General features: G+C 50.5%; 1 protein-coding gene across 2 annotated transcripts in view; it reads right to left on the bottom strand.

The window, feature by feature from the left end:
- sema6bb (sema domain, transmembrane domain (TM), and cytoplasmic domain, (semaphorin) 6Bb) overlaps positions 1-14886 on the bottom strand; it is an 809283-nt gene that overhangs the window by 49861 nt on the left and 744536 nt on the right. For both annotated transcript variants that reach the window (XM_072482724.1, XM_072482723.1), the window contains one exon: positions 12171-12311. In XM_072482724.1, the coding sequence (XP_072338825.1) occupies positions 12171-12311 (141 nt within the window). The remainder of the gene's footprint in view (positions 1-12170; positions 12312-14886) is intronic.

Here is a 14886-nt window from a genome sequence, read left to right as displayed (position 1 = left end):
TTCACGATGATTTGCGCCATCAACTCATTTACCTTATTTCGTATACTACGAGCATTCAGGTAAAGTACACTTATGCTGTTTTTTATGTCTTTGTTATGAATCCTAACACCTTGATCAGTAATTTTTCACAATTTATTTTTCCTCTTACCCTTTCTCCTAATTTTCCTTGTCTTTGAACCCATATCTCTACATAATAACCTGTCACGTAACCTGCTGCCTTGATCTCCATTAACCATTATACTGTCCATAGCTTTACACTTCCCTTCCCCCCAACTTGCTAGTTTAAAGACCTTGTGAACAACCTATTTATCCTATTTGCTAGAACACAGGTCCCAGAATGGTTCAGGTGAAGACCGTCCCAACGGTACAGGTCCCTCCTGCCCCAGTACTGATGCCAATGCCCCATGAAATGGAATCCCTCTTTCCCGCACCACTCCTTTAGCCACGTGTTAACTTCTCTAATTTTCTCAACCCTATGCCAATTGGCACGTGGCTCGGGTAGTAATCCAGAGATTATAACCCTGGAGGACCTGCTCTTTAATTTAGTCCCTAGTGTTTGATAATCCCCAAACAGGTCCTCTTTCCTAGTCTTACCTATGTTGTTAGTCCCAACGTGGACCACGACAACTGGATCCTCCCCCTCCCTCTCCAAAATCCTTTCAAGCCGATCAGAGATGTCCCTCACCCTGGCACCGGGCAGGCAACATACCATGCGGGACTCTCAGTCTGGCTTACAAAGGATGCCATCAATCCCCCTAATTATAGAATCCTCAACAACTACCACTTGTCTTTTTGCTCCCCCCTCTTGAATGCCTTCCTGTACCACGGTGCAGTGGTCAGTCAACGCATCCTCCCTACAGCCCTCTTCCTCATCCACACAGGGAGCAAGTACCTCATACCTGTTGGACAAGGTCAAGGGCTGAGGCTCCTCAACTCCTAAACTCAGGATCCCCCTACCTGCCTCCCTTGCAGTCACACCACTCTGACCCTGGCCACTGTCCGAATGAACAGAACTTATTCTACCGGGTGTGACTGCCTCCTGAAACAAAGCGTCCAGGTAATGTTCCCCCTCCCTGATGTGCCGCAGTGTGTGCAGCTCGGTCTCCAGCTCATCAATTCTGAGCCGAAGTTCCTCGAGCAGCCAACAGCTGCAGATGTGGTCACTGATGGTCTCAATGGGATCCACCAGTTCCATCATCATACAGCAACAGCACACCACCTGTCCAGCCATATTCAACTAAGGCCAACATACTATTTGCCTTCTTTACTACCTCCTGTACCTGCGCACTTACTTTTAGTGACTGATGCATGAGGACTCCAAGGTCTCGCTGAGTGTTCACCTCTCTCAATTTACACCCATTCAAATAATAATCTGCCTTCCTATTTTTGCTACCGAAGCGGATAACCTCACATTAATCCACATTATGCTGCACCTGCCATGCCCACTCACTCAGCCTGTCCAAATCATGCTGAAGCATCTCTGCATCTGCCTCACAGCTCACCCTCCCACTGCGCAAATTTGGAGATAATGCATTTAGATCCCTCGTCCAAATCATTCATATATAATGTGAACAGTTTGAGTTCTAGAACAGATGCTTGCGGTACCCCACTAGTCACTGTCTGCCAATCGGAAAAAGACCCGTTTTTTGGGACCATTATGGACAGTGGCGGAGGGGGGGGGGGGGGGAGGGTCTGGTTTAAGGGAGGGAGCAGGTAGGAAGGAAGTCGGGGTTCAGTCTAAGGTGCGCTGCTACGTGAGCAGCAAAGGACAACTTCCCCTTCCTTTCTGCTCTTTAACAATTTGAGGTTAAAACTTGGACTTCCCACTGCCCAAACATTATGGTGTGGGCAGCACATTATTCGGGTCAATTGGCTTGATAGCAAGCCTAACTGAGCCTTACGGGGTTATTTTAATATGGTGGGTGGGCTGTTGATTTCAGCGTTCACCTTCCCGTATTAAGGCATTGAGTGCAGGAGTGGGCAGGAAAGTGGTTGGATGGACGCCCACACCATTGTACCTGCCCCCACCTACCTCATTGGAAACACACCCACTGGGGCACCTAAAATTCAGCCAAGGGTGGCAACCCCACTGCTGCATCCAATCATAATGAAACAGGAGAACAAAGAGAGAATAAAATAAGGGATTTAGGAGAAAGTCATGGTGGGAAACTGTGTATAATGTCAGGCAGTACCCAAGGCTCAGGATATTGCCAATATTGATGATCCTGGTCCAAACTTCGATGTTAATTGGTGCCACCATTATGCTGCTATCTGAGATCCTTGGTCATCAAATTGAATGACCAAGCCAATAGCTCAGGAAAAGCTTCATTAATCAGTAAGAGGTAATAATTAGTGAAGGATCACTGAATATATTTCACCCTCAAGGTGGGGAGTCCTGTGAGAAAATTAAGGGCGCGATCTACCGGCCCAGTTACGCCTGAAAAGCAGTGCAATGCGGCCAATAGTTGCCGGGAGAACCCTCTTCAAGGATCTACTCGGCTCGCCATCCCTCGCGAGATCTAATGTGATCTCGCAAGACATCACAAAGTGAATCCTGCGCATTGTGGGCGGGATCACTTTTTAGAAAATCTGCATATTAGAGTGAGACAGCTAGTCTCAATCTAGTATGCTCTCCCATGATCTACCGAGGTCTAGGATCTAACCCCCTTGCCACAGAAATCTCGAACAAGCGCTGTTCAATGCTGGTCTCCACAAACGGGGATCAGACGGAGCAGCACTCGTAAGGGTCTCTCAGTGGATAAGAGGCCCACAGACATATGCCCTCAGAGCAGGTGGCACCCTGGCACTGTTAGTGCCACCTGAGTACCTTGGCACTGTCAGCCTATCATCCTGGCAGTGCCAAGCTGACATTTTTCCCGTGATAGGCATCGGGTCCCGGGGTGCCCTACATGGGGTGCACAGGGAGGTCTGAGGACATCTTTATAGGTGTGTTTAGACTTAGGGGAAGTTCAGGGGTCACGCCGGGGAGTTGACAGATCAAGGCCCCATTTAGAAATGGCTTCCTGACCTCATCCTGCAGTGAGGGGTTCCTCGATGAGGCCCCCAATCTACCCAATAGCTCTTAGCACCAGGGAATCCTCAGCTAATCCCCCGTGCTATGGGTGTCTGTTCCCATTCGGGGAAATCGCACCCTATACCTTTGAATTCCACTTTGTATGATAACTAAACCTTGGGGCGGCACGGTGGTGCAGTGGTTAGCACTGCTGCCTCATGGCGTTGAGGATTTGGGCCCGGGCCACTGTCTGTGTGGAGTTTGCACATTCTCCCCATGTCTGTGTGGGTCTCACTCCCACAACCCAAAGATGTGCAGGGTAGGTGGATTGGCCACACCAAATTGCCCCTACTTAGAAAAAAATGAATTGGACACCTTAAATTGATTAAAAAAAAACAAGTTTGAAAAAGTAAGTTAATTAAACTTTGCTATGAAATTCAGCAGCAACAATCTATTGCTAAATAAGTTCAAACATGAAAGGGGGGTTGTTACACCCCGTTTTCAGTGGGCGATATGAAGGGGCAGAGAATCGAAGGGGGAGTCCCAGAACATTTTGTACCCTTGCTCGATTGTCCCCGCTCCCCACCAGTGATGTAACAGGTTCATTTGAATTAATTTACAAATAATTAATGGACTCTGGTGCAAAGTCCCTCCACTAAGAAGGTTCCCCCACGCCTGGCAGCGTGACGCACGTCACGTGGTTTCTTGACCTATTTTTGCAAACCGGGAACTGGTGAAGAGAACCCGCTGGGGGTGCACAGGTAATTACAGCCCTCAGGGGCAAGAGGGTTCTGCTGGGCACAGCCTTGGCAATGCCAGGGTGACTTCTGTTGGGAGGTTCGGCATGGGGAGCATTTGGGGGGGGTTTCAATGCCCCTGGGGGGGACAGAATCTTATTTTAAAAATGGTTTCAGATTGGACACCCTTTCTTTCTGTCAGGAGCCGGTGTGACTTCATGGCACGCACCTGCAGCAATTTCTTTTGACAATATGTCAAAAAATATGGTAGGAAAAGCCGGCAATGCAGCTAGAGGGCGCCATCCTGCTATTCCTGCCTGAGTATTGTCAAAAAAAGAGGACGTTCTGCCTTACAAAGTGTACTCCAAGTGGACCTTCATAACCTGGACTTGTAGGTGTTTGTAATTGTGTCGAACCTAGTGATCAGAATCCTAAAAAATGCTAAGGTGTCTTGATGAGTGAGATCTTTATTCTTTACAAATAGAAGCTAACACCAGATACCAGACTTCCGGTTGCGGCCATGCCTGAATAGGTCGCATGTTCGGCAGCTCCCGCCGGGAACGGACTTGAGGGCTCTCTAGAGGGGCCCCAACGGCACTTGTTCGACGGCTTCCAGTGTGGGAAGGTGACAGCAAGGTCCCCCCGACAGTATATGGATTGGACCAGGAGTGGAGCGGTGAAAAAAGGGATCTTGGAGCAGCGAAAAGTGAGAGGGAGAAAAAGCAAGATGGGTGCGGGTGGAGACCAAGCAGCATGGGCGCAGTGGTCGCAGGAGCAGCAGGAGTTTCTTAAACGCTGCTTTGAGGAGCTGAAGACAGAAATGCTGGCGCCAATGAAGGCGGCGATTGAGAAGCTAATGGAGACCCAGAGGGCGGTGATCCGGGAGGTGCGGCAGAAAGCCTCGGAGAACGAGGATGAGATCTTGGGCCACCGGTGAAGGTGGAGGCACACGAGGCGCTGCATAAGACGTGGCCGGAAAGACTTGAGGACCTGGAGAATAGGTCGAGGAGGAAGAATCTTCGGATTCTGGGTCTCCCTGAAGGAGTTGAGGGGCCCGAAACCGGGGCATAAGTGAGCACGATGCTCAATTCGCTGATGGGCGCGGGAGCCTTCCCGAGCCCCCTGGAGCTAGATGGGGCTCATTGGGTCCTGGCAAGGAGACCCAAGGCGAACGAACCGCCAAGGGCTGTAGTGATGAGGTTTCACCGCTTTAAGGATAGAGAGTGTGTCCTGAGATGGGCCAAGAAAGAGCGGAGCAGCAGGTGGGAGAACACGGAGATCCGAATCTACCAGGACTGGAGTGCAGAGGTGGCCAAGAAGAGAGCTGGCTTTAATCGAGCCAAGGCGGTGCTCCATCGGAAGGGGGTGAAGTTCGGTATGCTGCAGCCAGCGCGATTGTGGGTCACATTCCAAGATCGACACCATTATTTCGAAACGCCTGAGGAGGCTTGGAGCTTTATACAGACTGAAAAGTTGGGCTCAAATTGAGGGTCTGTGGTTGTGGGGGGGATGTCTGCTGTATATATGGTTTTAACTACGTGTAGGGAATGTTCCCTTGGTTGGGTGCTGGATGGGGATGGGTGAAGGGATTTGGCGGGGAGACTGGGGGAGAATGTGGGCGCCGGTGTTGGAGGGAAAGGAGGCATGGAGATGGGGGAATTGAGATAAGGCCGCAAAAGGAGCTGCGCCAGAGGGGGCGGGGCCGGCTCAGGAAAGCGTGGGCTTTTTCCTGCGCTAGGGAAGGACGGTGGTGGGGGTCGGAGAAGCGCACACTGACTGCTAGGGAGGAGGGTGAGGGGGGATTCCCACACTGTGGGGGTCGATGGGAAGGCGGGAGAGGCCGGGTTCAGCAGGAGTCAGCTGACTTACGGGAGTGTTATGGGGGGAGCAAAAGAGCTAGATATGGATCTAGCGGGGGGAGGGGGGTATAGGGTTGCTGCTGCATTGACCAATGGGGAACTGGAAATAGGAGAGGTGGACGGGACGTGGGTCTGCCGTCTGGGGGACTGGAGGGTGCGGGCACGTGACTGGCCTAGAAAAGGAGATGGCTAGTCGGCAGGGGGGGGGGGGGGGGGGGGGGGCTCGTTGGCCTTGGGCCCCCTTGCCAGGACCCAATCCGGCTGATAACTTGGAATGTGAGGCGCCTGAATGGGCCGGTTAAGAGGGCCTGGGTGTTTGCACACTTAAAGGGACTGAAGGAAGACATGGTCATGCTTCAGGAGACACATTTGAAGGTGGCAGACCAGGTCAGGTTGAGAAAGGGATGGGTAGGACAGGTATTCCATTCGGGGCTGGATGCGAAGAACAGAGGGGTTGCAATACTGGTGGGGAAGCGGGTGTCATTTGAGGCCAAGAATATTGTAGTGGATAATGGAGGTCGATACGTGATGGTGAGCGGTAGGTTGCAGGGGGTGTGGGTGGTACTGGTAAACGTATATGCCCCGAACTGGGATGATGCCAGGTTTATGAAGCGCATGCTGGGTCGGATTCCGGACCTGGAGGCAGGAAGCTTGATAATGGCGGGGGATTTCAACACGGTGCTGGATCCAGCATTAGATCGCTCCAGATCCAAGACGGGGAAGAGGCCGGCTGCGGCCAAGTGCTTAGGGGGTTTATGGACCAGATGGGGGGAGTGGCTCCATGGAGGTTTGCTAGGCCCCTGGCCAGGGAATTCTCATTCTTTTCCCATGTACATAGAGCCTACACCCGGATAGATTTTTTTGTTTTGAGTAGGGCGCTAATCCCGAAAGTGGAAGGAACGGAGTATTCGCCCATAGCATTCTCAGACCACGCCCCGCACTGGGTGGAGCTGGAGTTAGGAGAGGAGAGGGACCAGCGCCCGCTGTGGCGTCTTGATGTGGGATTACTGGCGGATGAGGAGGTGTGCAGGAGGGTACGGGGGTGCATTGAGAGATACTTGGAGGCCAATGACAACGGAGAGGTGCAGGTGGGGGTAGTCTGGGAGGCGTTGAAGGCGGTGTCAGGGGAGAGTTAATCTCCATTAGGGCCCACAGGGAGAAGAGAGAGGGCAGGGAGAGGGAGAGGTTGGTGGGAGAGATCTTAAGGGTGGACAGGAGATATGCAGAGGCCCCTAGGAGGGACTACTTAGGGAGCGGCGAAGCCCCCAGACGGAGTTTGACCTGTTGACCACAGGGAAAGCAGAGGCACAGTGGAGGAAAGCCCAAGGGGCGACGTACGAGTATGGGGAGAAGGCGAGCTGAATGCTGGCACACCAGCTCCGTAAGAGGGTGGCAGCGAGGGAGATAGGTGGAGTTAAGGATAGCAGGGGAACTACGGTGCGGAGTGCGGTGAGAGTAAATGAGGTATTTAAGGACTTCTATGAGGAGCTGTACAGATCTGAGCCCCCAGTGGGGGAAGAGGGGATGCGACGATTTTTGGATCAACTGAGGTTCCCGAGGGTGGAGGAGCAGGAGATGGCTGGTTTAGGGGTGCCAATTGGGTTGGAGGAGCTGATTAAAGGATTGGGGAACATGCAGGCGGGGAAGGCCCCGGGGCCAGATGGGGTCCCGGTCATGTTTTACAGGAAATATGTGGACCTGCTAGGCCTGTTGTTAGTGAGGACTTTCAATGAGGCAAGGGAGAGGGGGACCCTGCCCCCGACAATGTCCGGGGCACTGATCTTGCAGATTCTGAAGCGGGCGAAGGGCCCACTGAAATGTGGGTCGTATAGACCGATCTCGCTCCTCAATGTGGATGCTAAGTTGCTGGCAAAAGTGCTGGTTACGAGAATTGAGGACTGTGTCCCTGGGGTGATTCATGAGGACCAGACAGGATTTGTAAAGGGCAGGCAGCTAAACACTAATGTGCGGAGGCTTCTCAACGTGATTATGATGCAATCGGTGGAGGGAGAGGCGGAGGTAGTGGCAGCTATGAACGTGGAGAAGGCCTTCGACCGGGTGGAGTGGGAGTATCTTTGGGAAGAGTTGCGGAGGTTTGGGTTCGGGGAGGGGTTTATCAGTTGGGTCAGGCTCCTATATACAGCCCCAGTGACGAGTGTGGCTATGAATTGGTGGAGGTCGGAGCATTTTCGGCTGTACTGAGGGACGAGGCAGGGGTGCCCCCTGTCCCCCTTGTTGTTTGCATTGGCAATTGAGCCTTTGGCCATGGCACTAAGGGAGTCCAGAAAATGGAGGGGGTTGGTCCGAGGGGGAGAGGAACATCGGGTGTCGCTGTATGCGGACGACCTGTTGCTGTATGTGGTAGATCCAGTGGAGGGGAGGTCATGCGGATCCTAAGGGAGTTTGTGGACTTCTTGGGCTATAAGCTCAACATAGGGAAAAGTGAGCTCTTTGTGGTGCATCCAGGGGACCAGGGAAGGAGGATAGACAACCTACCATTGAAGAGGGCGGAAAGGAACTTTCGGTACTTGGGGATCCAGGTGGCTGGGAGCTGGGGGGCCCTGCACAAGCTCAATTTGATGTGGTTGGTGGAGCAGATGGAGGAAGATTTCAAAAGATGGGATGTGCTGCCACTCTTGCTAGCGGGCAGGGTACAGTCGGTTAAAATGATGGTCCTCCCGAGGTTTCTCTTTGTGTTCCAGTGCCTTCCCTTTATGATTACCAAGGCCTTTTTTAAACGTGTAGGTAGGAGCATCATGGGTTTCGTGTGGGCAAATAAGACCCCGAGGGTAAAGAGGGTGTTTCTGGAGCGTAGCAGGGACAGGGAGGGCTGGCGCTGCCGAATCTGTGCGGCTACTATTGGGCAGCCAACGTGGCGATGATCCGTAAGTGGGTAATAGAGGGAGAGGGGGCGGCGTGAAAGAGGTTGGAGTTGACATCCTGCATGGGCACAAGCCTGAGGGCGCTGGTGACGGCACCTCTGCCGCTCTCGTCGACAAGGTACACCACGAGTCCGGTGGTGGCGGCAACTTTGAAGATCTGGGGGCAGTGGAGACGGCATAGGGGTGGGATGGGAGCCTCGGTTTGGTCCCCGATTCGGGAGAACCATCGGTTCGTCCCGGGAAGGATAGATGGGGGGGTTTCGGAGCTGGCATCGGGCAGGGATCAGAAGAATGGGGGACCTGTTTATAGATGGGACGTTTGCGAGCCTAGGGGCGCTGGAGGAGAAGTTTTGGTTACCCCCGGGAAATGCGTTCAGGTATATGCAAGTGAGGGCATTTGTGAGGCATCAGGTGAGGGAATTCCCGTTGCTCCCGGCACAGAGGATTCAGGACAGGGTGATTTCGGGTGTATGGGTCGGAGAAGGCAAGGTTTCGGCGATCTATCAAGTGATGAAAGAAGAGGAGGTTTCGGTAGAGGAGCTAAAGGGCAAGTGGGAGGAGGAGCTTGGGGAGGAGATTGATGAGGGTCTGTGGGCTGATGCCCTGAGTAGGGTTAACTCCTCTTCCTCTTGCGCCAGGCTCAGCCTAATACAATTTAAGGTTACTCACAGAGCGCATATGACAGGGGCGAGGTTGAGTAGGTTCTTTGGGATGGAGGACAGGTGTGGGAGGTGCTCGGGAAGCCCGGCGAATCACGTCCACATGTTCTGGTCGTGCCCGGCACTGGATGGGTTTCACGAGGACTATGTCCAAGGTGGTGAAAGTCCAGGTCAAGCCGAGTTGGGGGGTTGGCATTACTTGGGGTAACGGACGAACCGGGAGTGCAGGAGGTGAAAGAGGCCGGTATTCTGGCCTTTGCGTCCCTGGTAGCCCGGCGGAGGATCTTGCTATTATGGAAAGACGCGAAGTCCCCCAGTGTGGAAGCCTGGATAAATGACATGGCAGGGTTCATTAAGCTGGAGAGGATAAAGTTTGCCTTGAGAGGGTCTGTGCAGGCGTTCTTCAGGCGGTGGCAATCGTTCCTAGACTATCTCGCGGAGCGATAGGAGGAGGTCAGCAGCAACAGCAACAAGGGGGGGGGGGGGTATTTGGGCGTGTGGGGGGGTTTCCCCAAGGGTACTTTTGAATGACATATGGGGGGGGTTAATATATGCGGAAGAAACCCAATGTATAAGTAGTTTATTATTTTTGATTGTAGTGTTTGTGTTTTTTCTTCTTTTTGTTATGGGGTTATAGGGGTTTGTTTGTTAAAAAATTTTGTTGGAAAAATTTGAATAAACATATTAAAAGAAAACACCAGATACCAAAGCCAGCTTATTACCAATTATGGGCATGATCTAACCAAATTGGAAAAGAGTCCGGTGATGAGCGCGTTTAGCCGGGTGTTTCCCGGCACTAAAAGTGCCGAGAAACACCATGCTATCTATCGTGTCTCTGATTCAATTCGACGCCTCAGTGGGAAATGCCCTGCCGAGGCCGCACTTAGTCCTGTTTCCGGCGTTGAAGAACTCCGCTCTTCGGAACTCCTCAGTGCAGGAGGAGATCAGGAAACCATTTTTAAATGGCATCACAACCCCCTGATGCGACTCCCAAACCCACAACTCACCTATCAGGGGGTCCTCACCCCCCGTCCCACAACCCCTGCATGCCACTCCACATGCACAGGCACCCCTAGGGCCCAATTCCCAGCATGGGAAAAGTGCCAGGCAGGCACTCCCTGGCAGTGTCCCTTCCAGCTGGCAGTGTCATCTAGGCAGTGCCAGGCTGGCACACAGGTGGTAGTGCCAGCTGACAGTGGTGGCATAAGCAATGCCAAGATGCCACACTGCCCATAGGGCAAGCACCTGGGGTCCTCAATTCCCTGGGTGACCCCCACAAGTTCCATTCAGTCTGTTTCCCGTTTGTGGGCACAGCACTCGCCCGAGATCTCCTATGCAAAGGGGTTAGATCCCACGCCTCAGGTAGAACAAGGATGTGCATATTAAAGTGAGACTAGCTGTCTCACTCTAATAGGCAGATTTGCAAAATTGTGATAGGTGGGATTCAGATCGCGACATTTCGTGAGTGTGCGTTAGATCTCACGAGGCATGGCGAGCCAGGTATATCCCGGAAGAGGGGGTCTCCTGGGATCTACTGGCCATACTGCGCCACCTTTCAGAAGCAATGTGGTGAGTAGATCGCGTCCTACGTATTCTGGTCACTGCTCATACGGTTTGTAAAGGAGGCGATTAATTAGTTGTTTTGGGTTTAGGAAAGGAGGTCAAAACCACATTCTTCACAGCAGGAAGAAAACAGATCCACAAAGAGGGACTACCTCTTCCTACGATCTGAGAGCATTAACAGGGGACGGAAATCTGAAGAGGCTACAAGAATTTAAGCAGTCAAAGTATCTATAAGATAAATCCGGTCTGAGTTTTTGCATACTTTGTTGTCAATAGCTGGATGAGGGACATAAGGCTGCGTTAATTACTGCCTACTGACAAAGTCATATTTTATCCTAAAATAAATCTTTTCACTTTGCTACAATTTCACGGTCTTGCTGTCGACATACAGATTTGTGGCAAAGGCTTCCTGGGATTTAGCTTGTGACCACTATCCGGTGACTTCTGTTGGGAAAGTGTGGGTGTTTGACAGCGGTAGGATCAGGCTTGTAGTCAAACCTGTCACTGTAAATAGCCCTATGGAAACACAATACCAATACTCCTGAATGCTGTCTGAGAGGGGATCTACATCTCAGCTGTGTTTGCTGAAGCAGACAGCAAGATCACGCATTGATATCGTGTTTTTTCACACTTTGGATGTCTCAAAATGCTTTATGGAAAAATGAAATGAAATGAAAATCGCTTATTGTCACAAGTAGGCTTCAAATGAAGTTACTGTAAAAAGCCTCGAGTCACCACATTCCGGCACCTGTTCGGGGAGGATGGTATGGGAATTGAACTGTGCTGCTGGCCTGCCTTGGTCTGCTTTCAAAGCCAGCGATTTAGCCCTGTGCTAAACCAGCCCCTTTATGGTAAATTTGCTTTTTGGAAGTGTAGCCACCATTGTTATGAAGACATATACAGCAGCTAAATGAGTCCATCAGTGCATAAAAAAACAGCAAATAAGATGAAAAAAACAAGTCATCAATTTTTTTACAGTATTGGTTGAGAGAGGAGTGTTGATTAGGACAAATGAAAACAACTCTCTATTTCCCTTCAAGTAATACCGTGGGATCTTTTATAGTCACCGCAACAGGTACCTGGACCCACAGTTTAACATCTCATCCGATCATAGAATTTAAAGTGCAGAAGGAGGCCATTCGGCCCATCGAGTCTGCACTGGCTCTTGGAAAGAGCACCCTACCTATGCCCACGCCTCCACCCTATCCCCGTAGCCCAATAACCCCACCAAACCTTTTGACACTAAAGGGAATCCACCTAACCTGCACATCTTTGGACTGTGGGAGGAAACCGGTGTCACCACTAACAGTGCAGCACTCCCTCAGCACTGCAAGGTAGTGTCTAGGTTGCATATTCAGGTCTTCAATGGGGTTTGGAACCAACGGAGGAAAAACATTGCAAATGTCATCCGTAATTTTAATTCCAGCGCTTTGCACAGACGGATGGGTTGGACTCACTTCATGCAGACAGCATGCTGCTGACAGTGGGCAAATGCCACACGTACGATACAAGTGGAAAATGCAACTAATAGTGTTCCGCTGATCTTATCGAGCTCCATTCCCACAATCCTCCTGTTCTCCTGTCCCTCGCTGTCGCACCTGGAATAAAGAGTAGGTTACCTGTTACTTTGAGTGATTCGGAAACTGCATTTTGTGATGGCAGAATTAAAAAGAAGTAAATTGCACTTAAGCAATGCTGCATCACATCTATCAGGACCTCAAAGTGGGTCACGCACAACATATTACTTTTGATGTACAGACAGGATGGCTATGCAGAAGGTGGCACCAGTACACAGCAAGGCCCTAAAAAAGCAAATGGATGAGCGAGCATTTGATATATTTTTGGTTAATAATTATGGTAATCAATCTGTCAATAGTTACTAATATAGCATAATCAGTTAAGACTTTTTTGCCCTCCCCTGTGGTTTGGTCTCCTTCTGACAATACTAATTCTCGTGGGGTGCCACTTGAAAAGTGAGTCCAACACTTAACAACATGAGACTGCAGTTTAATCTGCATATTGACTATCTCCTGAAATACATTGCCCTTAATTTCCTTATTTAGACCTTTATTTCAAAGCTTGCTGCACATCCAGACCGAAGAAGAGTAATTTGTGTTCCATCAATTCCTATCAACATCAATTTTAAATACCTGTATCGTTGGTCCTTTCTAATCTGCTGTGCTCTAAGCACAAAGATGTAAAATATTCTTACCTTCCTTCACAGTTCTTGGAAGAGAGCCCAGAACTTTTAGTTGCTCATTTTGCACTTTTTTCCTAGATCATTGATATTCTTAATTACAGAGACCAAAACTATGCACAATATCCTCTGTACAGTTTGTGTGTGTCAGACAGCTAATATTGTGCGTGATTTCTGGACTATGATTTCAAGACTGTTATTCACCTCTTTAAATGATTGCTCACAGGTGCTGGAGTTTCATTTTTCTTCACAATTTGTCTCCACTTCTGAAGTGGAAATGCTGCGTTGGACTGGGGTGAGCACAGTAAGAAGTCTTATAATACCAGGTTAAAGTCCAACAGGTTTGTTTTGAATCACTAGCTTGCAGAGCACTGCTCCTTCCTCAGGTGAATGAAGAGGTGGGTTCCAGAAACATATATATAGACAAAGTCAATGATGCAAGACGATACTTTGAATGCAAGTCTTTGTAGGTAATTAAGTCTTTACAGGTCCAGACGGAGCAGCTGGAGAGAGGGATAATCACAGGTTAAAAAGGTGTGAATTGTCTCAAGCCAAGACAGACGGTAGGATTTCGCAAGCCCAGGCCAGATGGTGGGGGTGAATATAATGCGACATGAATCCCAGGTCCCGGTTGAGGCCATACTCATGTGTGCCGAACGTGGCTGTAAGTTTCTGCTCGGCGATTCTACGTTGTCCCGCGTCCTGAAGGCCGCCTTGGAGAACGCTTACCCGAAGATCAGAGGCTGAATGTCCTTGACTGCTGAAGTGTTCCCCGACTGGAAGGGAACATTCCTGCCTGGCGATTATAGTGATATGTCTGTTCATCTGTTATCACAGCGTCTGCAGGGTCTCGCCAATGTACCACGCCTTGGGACATCCTTTCCTGCAGCGTATGCGGTAGACAACGTTAGCCGAGTCGCACGAGTATGTACCACTTACCTGGTGGGTGGTGTTCTCACGTGTAATGGTGGTACCCATGCCGATGATCTGGCACGTCTTTTAGAGATTTCCATGGCAGGGTTGTGTGGTTTCGTGATCGCTGTTCTGAAGACTGGTTAGTTTGCTGCAAACAATGGTCTGTTTGAGGTTGCGTGGTTGTTAGAAGGCAAGTAGTGGGGTGTGGGGATGACCTTGGCAAGATGCTCGTCTTCATCGATGACATGTTGAATGCTGCGAAGAAGATATCGTACTTTCTCCGCTCTGTTGGTTGTGTCCCGTGTTTGGCTTCTGAGGAGGTCAATGCGGTTTTTTGCTGTGGCGCGTTGGAACTGTCGATCGATGAGCCGAGCGCCATATCCCGTTCATACGAGGGCATCTTTTAGCATCTGTAGATGTCTATTATGCTCCTCCTGAGCAGATGCTGTGTATACAGAGGGCTTGTCCATAGGGGATGGCTTCTTTACTGTGTTTAGGGTGGAAGCTGGAGAAGTGGAGCATCGAGAGGTTATCCGTGGGCTTCCGGTAAAGCGAAGTGCTGAGGTGACCGTCCTTGATGGAGATGAGTGTGTCCAAGAATGCAACCGATTCTGGAGAGCAGTCCATTGTGAGTCTAATGGTGGGATGGAACTTATTGATGTCATTGTGTAGTCGTTTCAGTGATTCTTCGGCATGGGTCCATTTCTGAAGGCACTGGGAAGGGGTTGAATTTGGAGGGGGGCAGAGATGGAAAACAGGTAGCACTGCCTCCGTCGCCTGTTACATGTTCAGCTCGATTGATTTCAATGGAACTGAATGACGGGAGTGCTGAATGACTGTCAGCAAATGTGATTCCATTTGATGTGTGACTCCTTCCCTGTCTAGTTTCCATGCCCCGCTGACTCTTGTCGGGGTAAGGTTCAAGAATGTTGGAAGTTATTTAGTACTTTGCAGAAGTGAAAATGTTTTTTGGCGTGAGCCTGGATATCGAGTGCTGGCAGGATGTTTGACTGCGGAAAAGATTACTGTCAAACCTAAACTTACTCTCACGCAAACTTGCC

Source organism: Scyliorhinus torazame, chromosome 18 (genome assembly GCF_047496885.1).
Source record: "Scyliorhinus torazame isolate Kashiwa2021f chromosome 18, sScyTor2.1, whole genome shotgun sequence".
NCBI lineage: Eukaryota > Metazoa > Chordata > Chondrichthyes > Carcharhiniformes > Scyliorhinidae > Scyliorhinus > Scyliorhinus torazame.
Note: the sequence above shows the minus strand (reverse complement) of the source record. Positions and strands in the feature narration are given on the sequence as shown.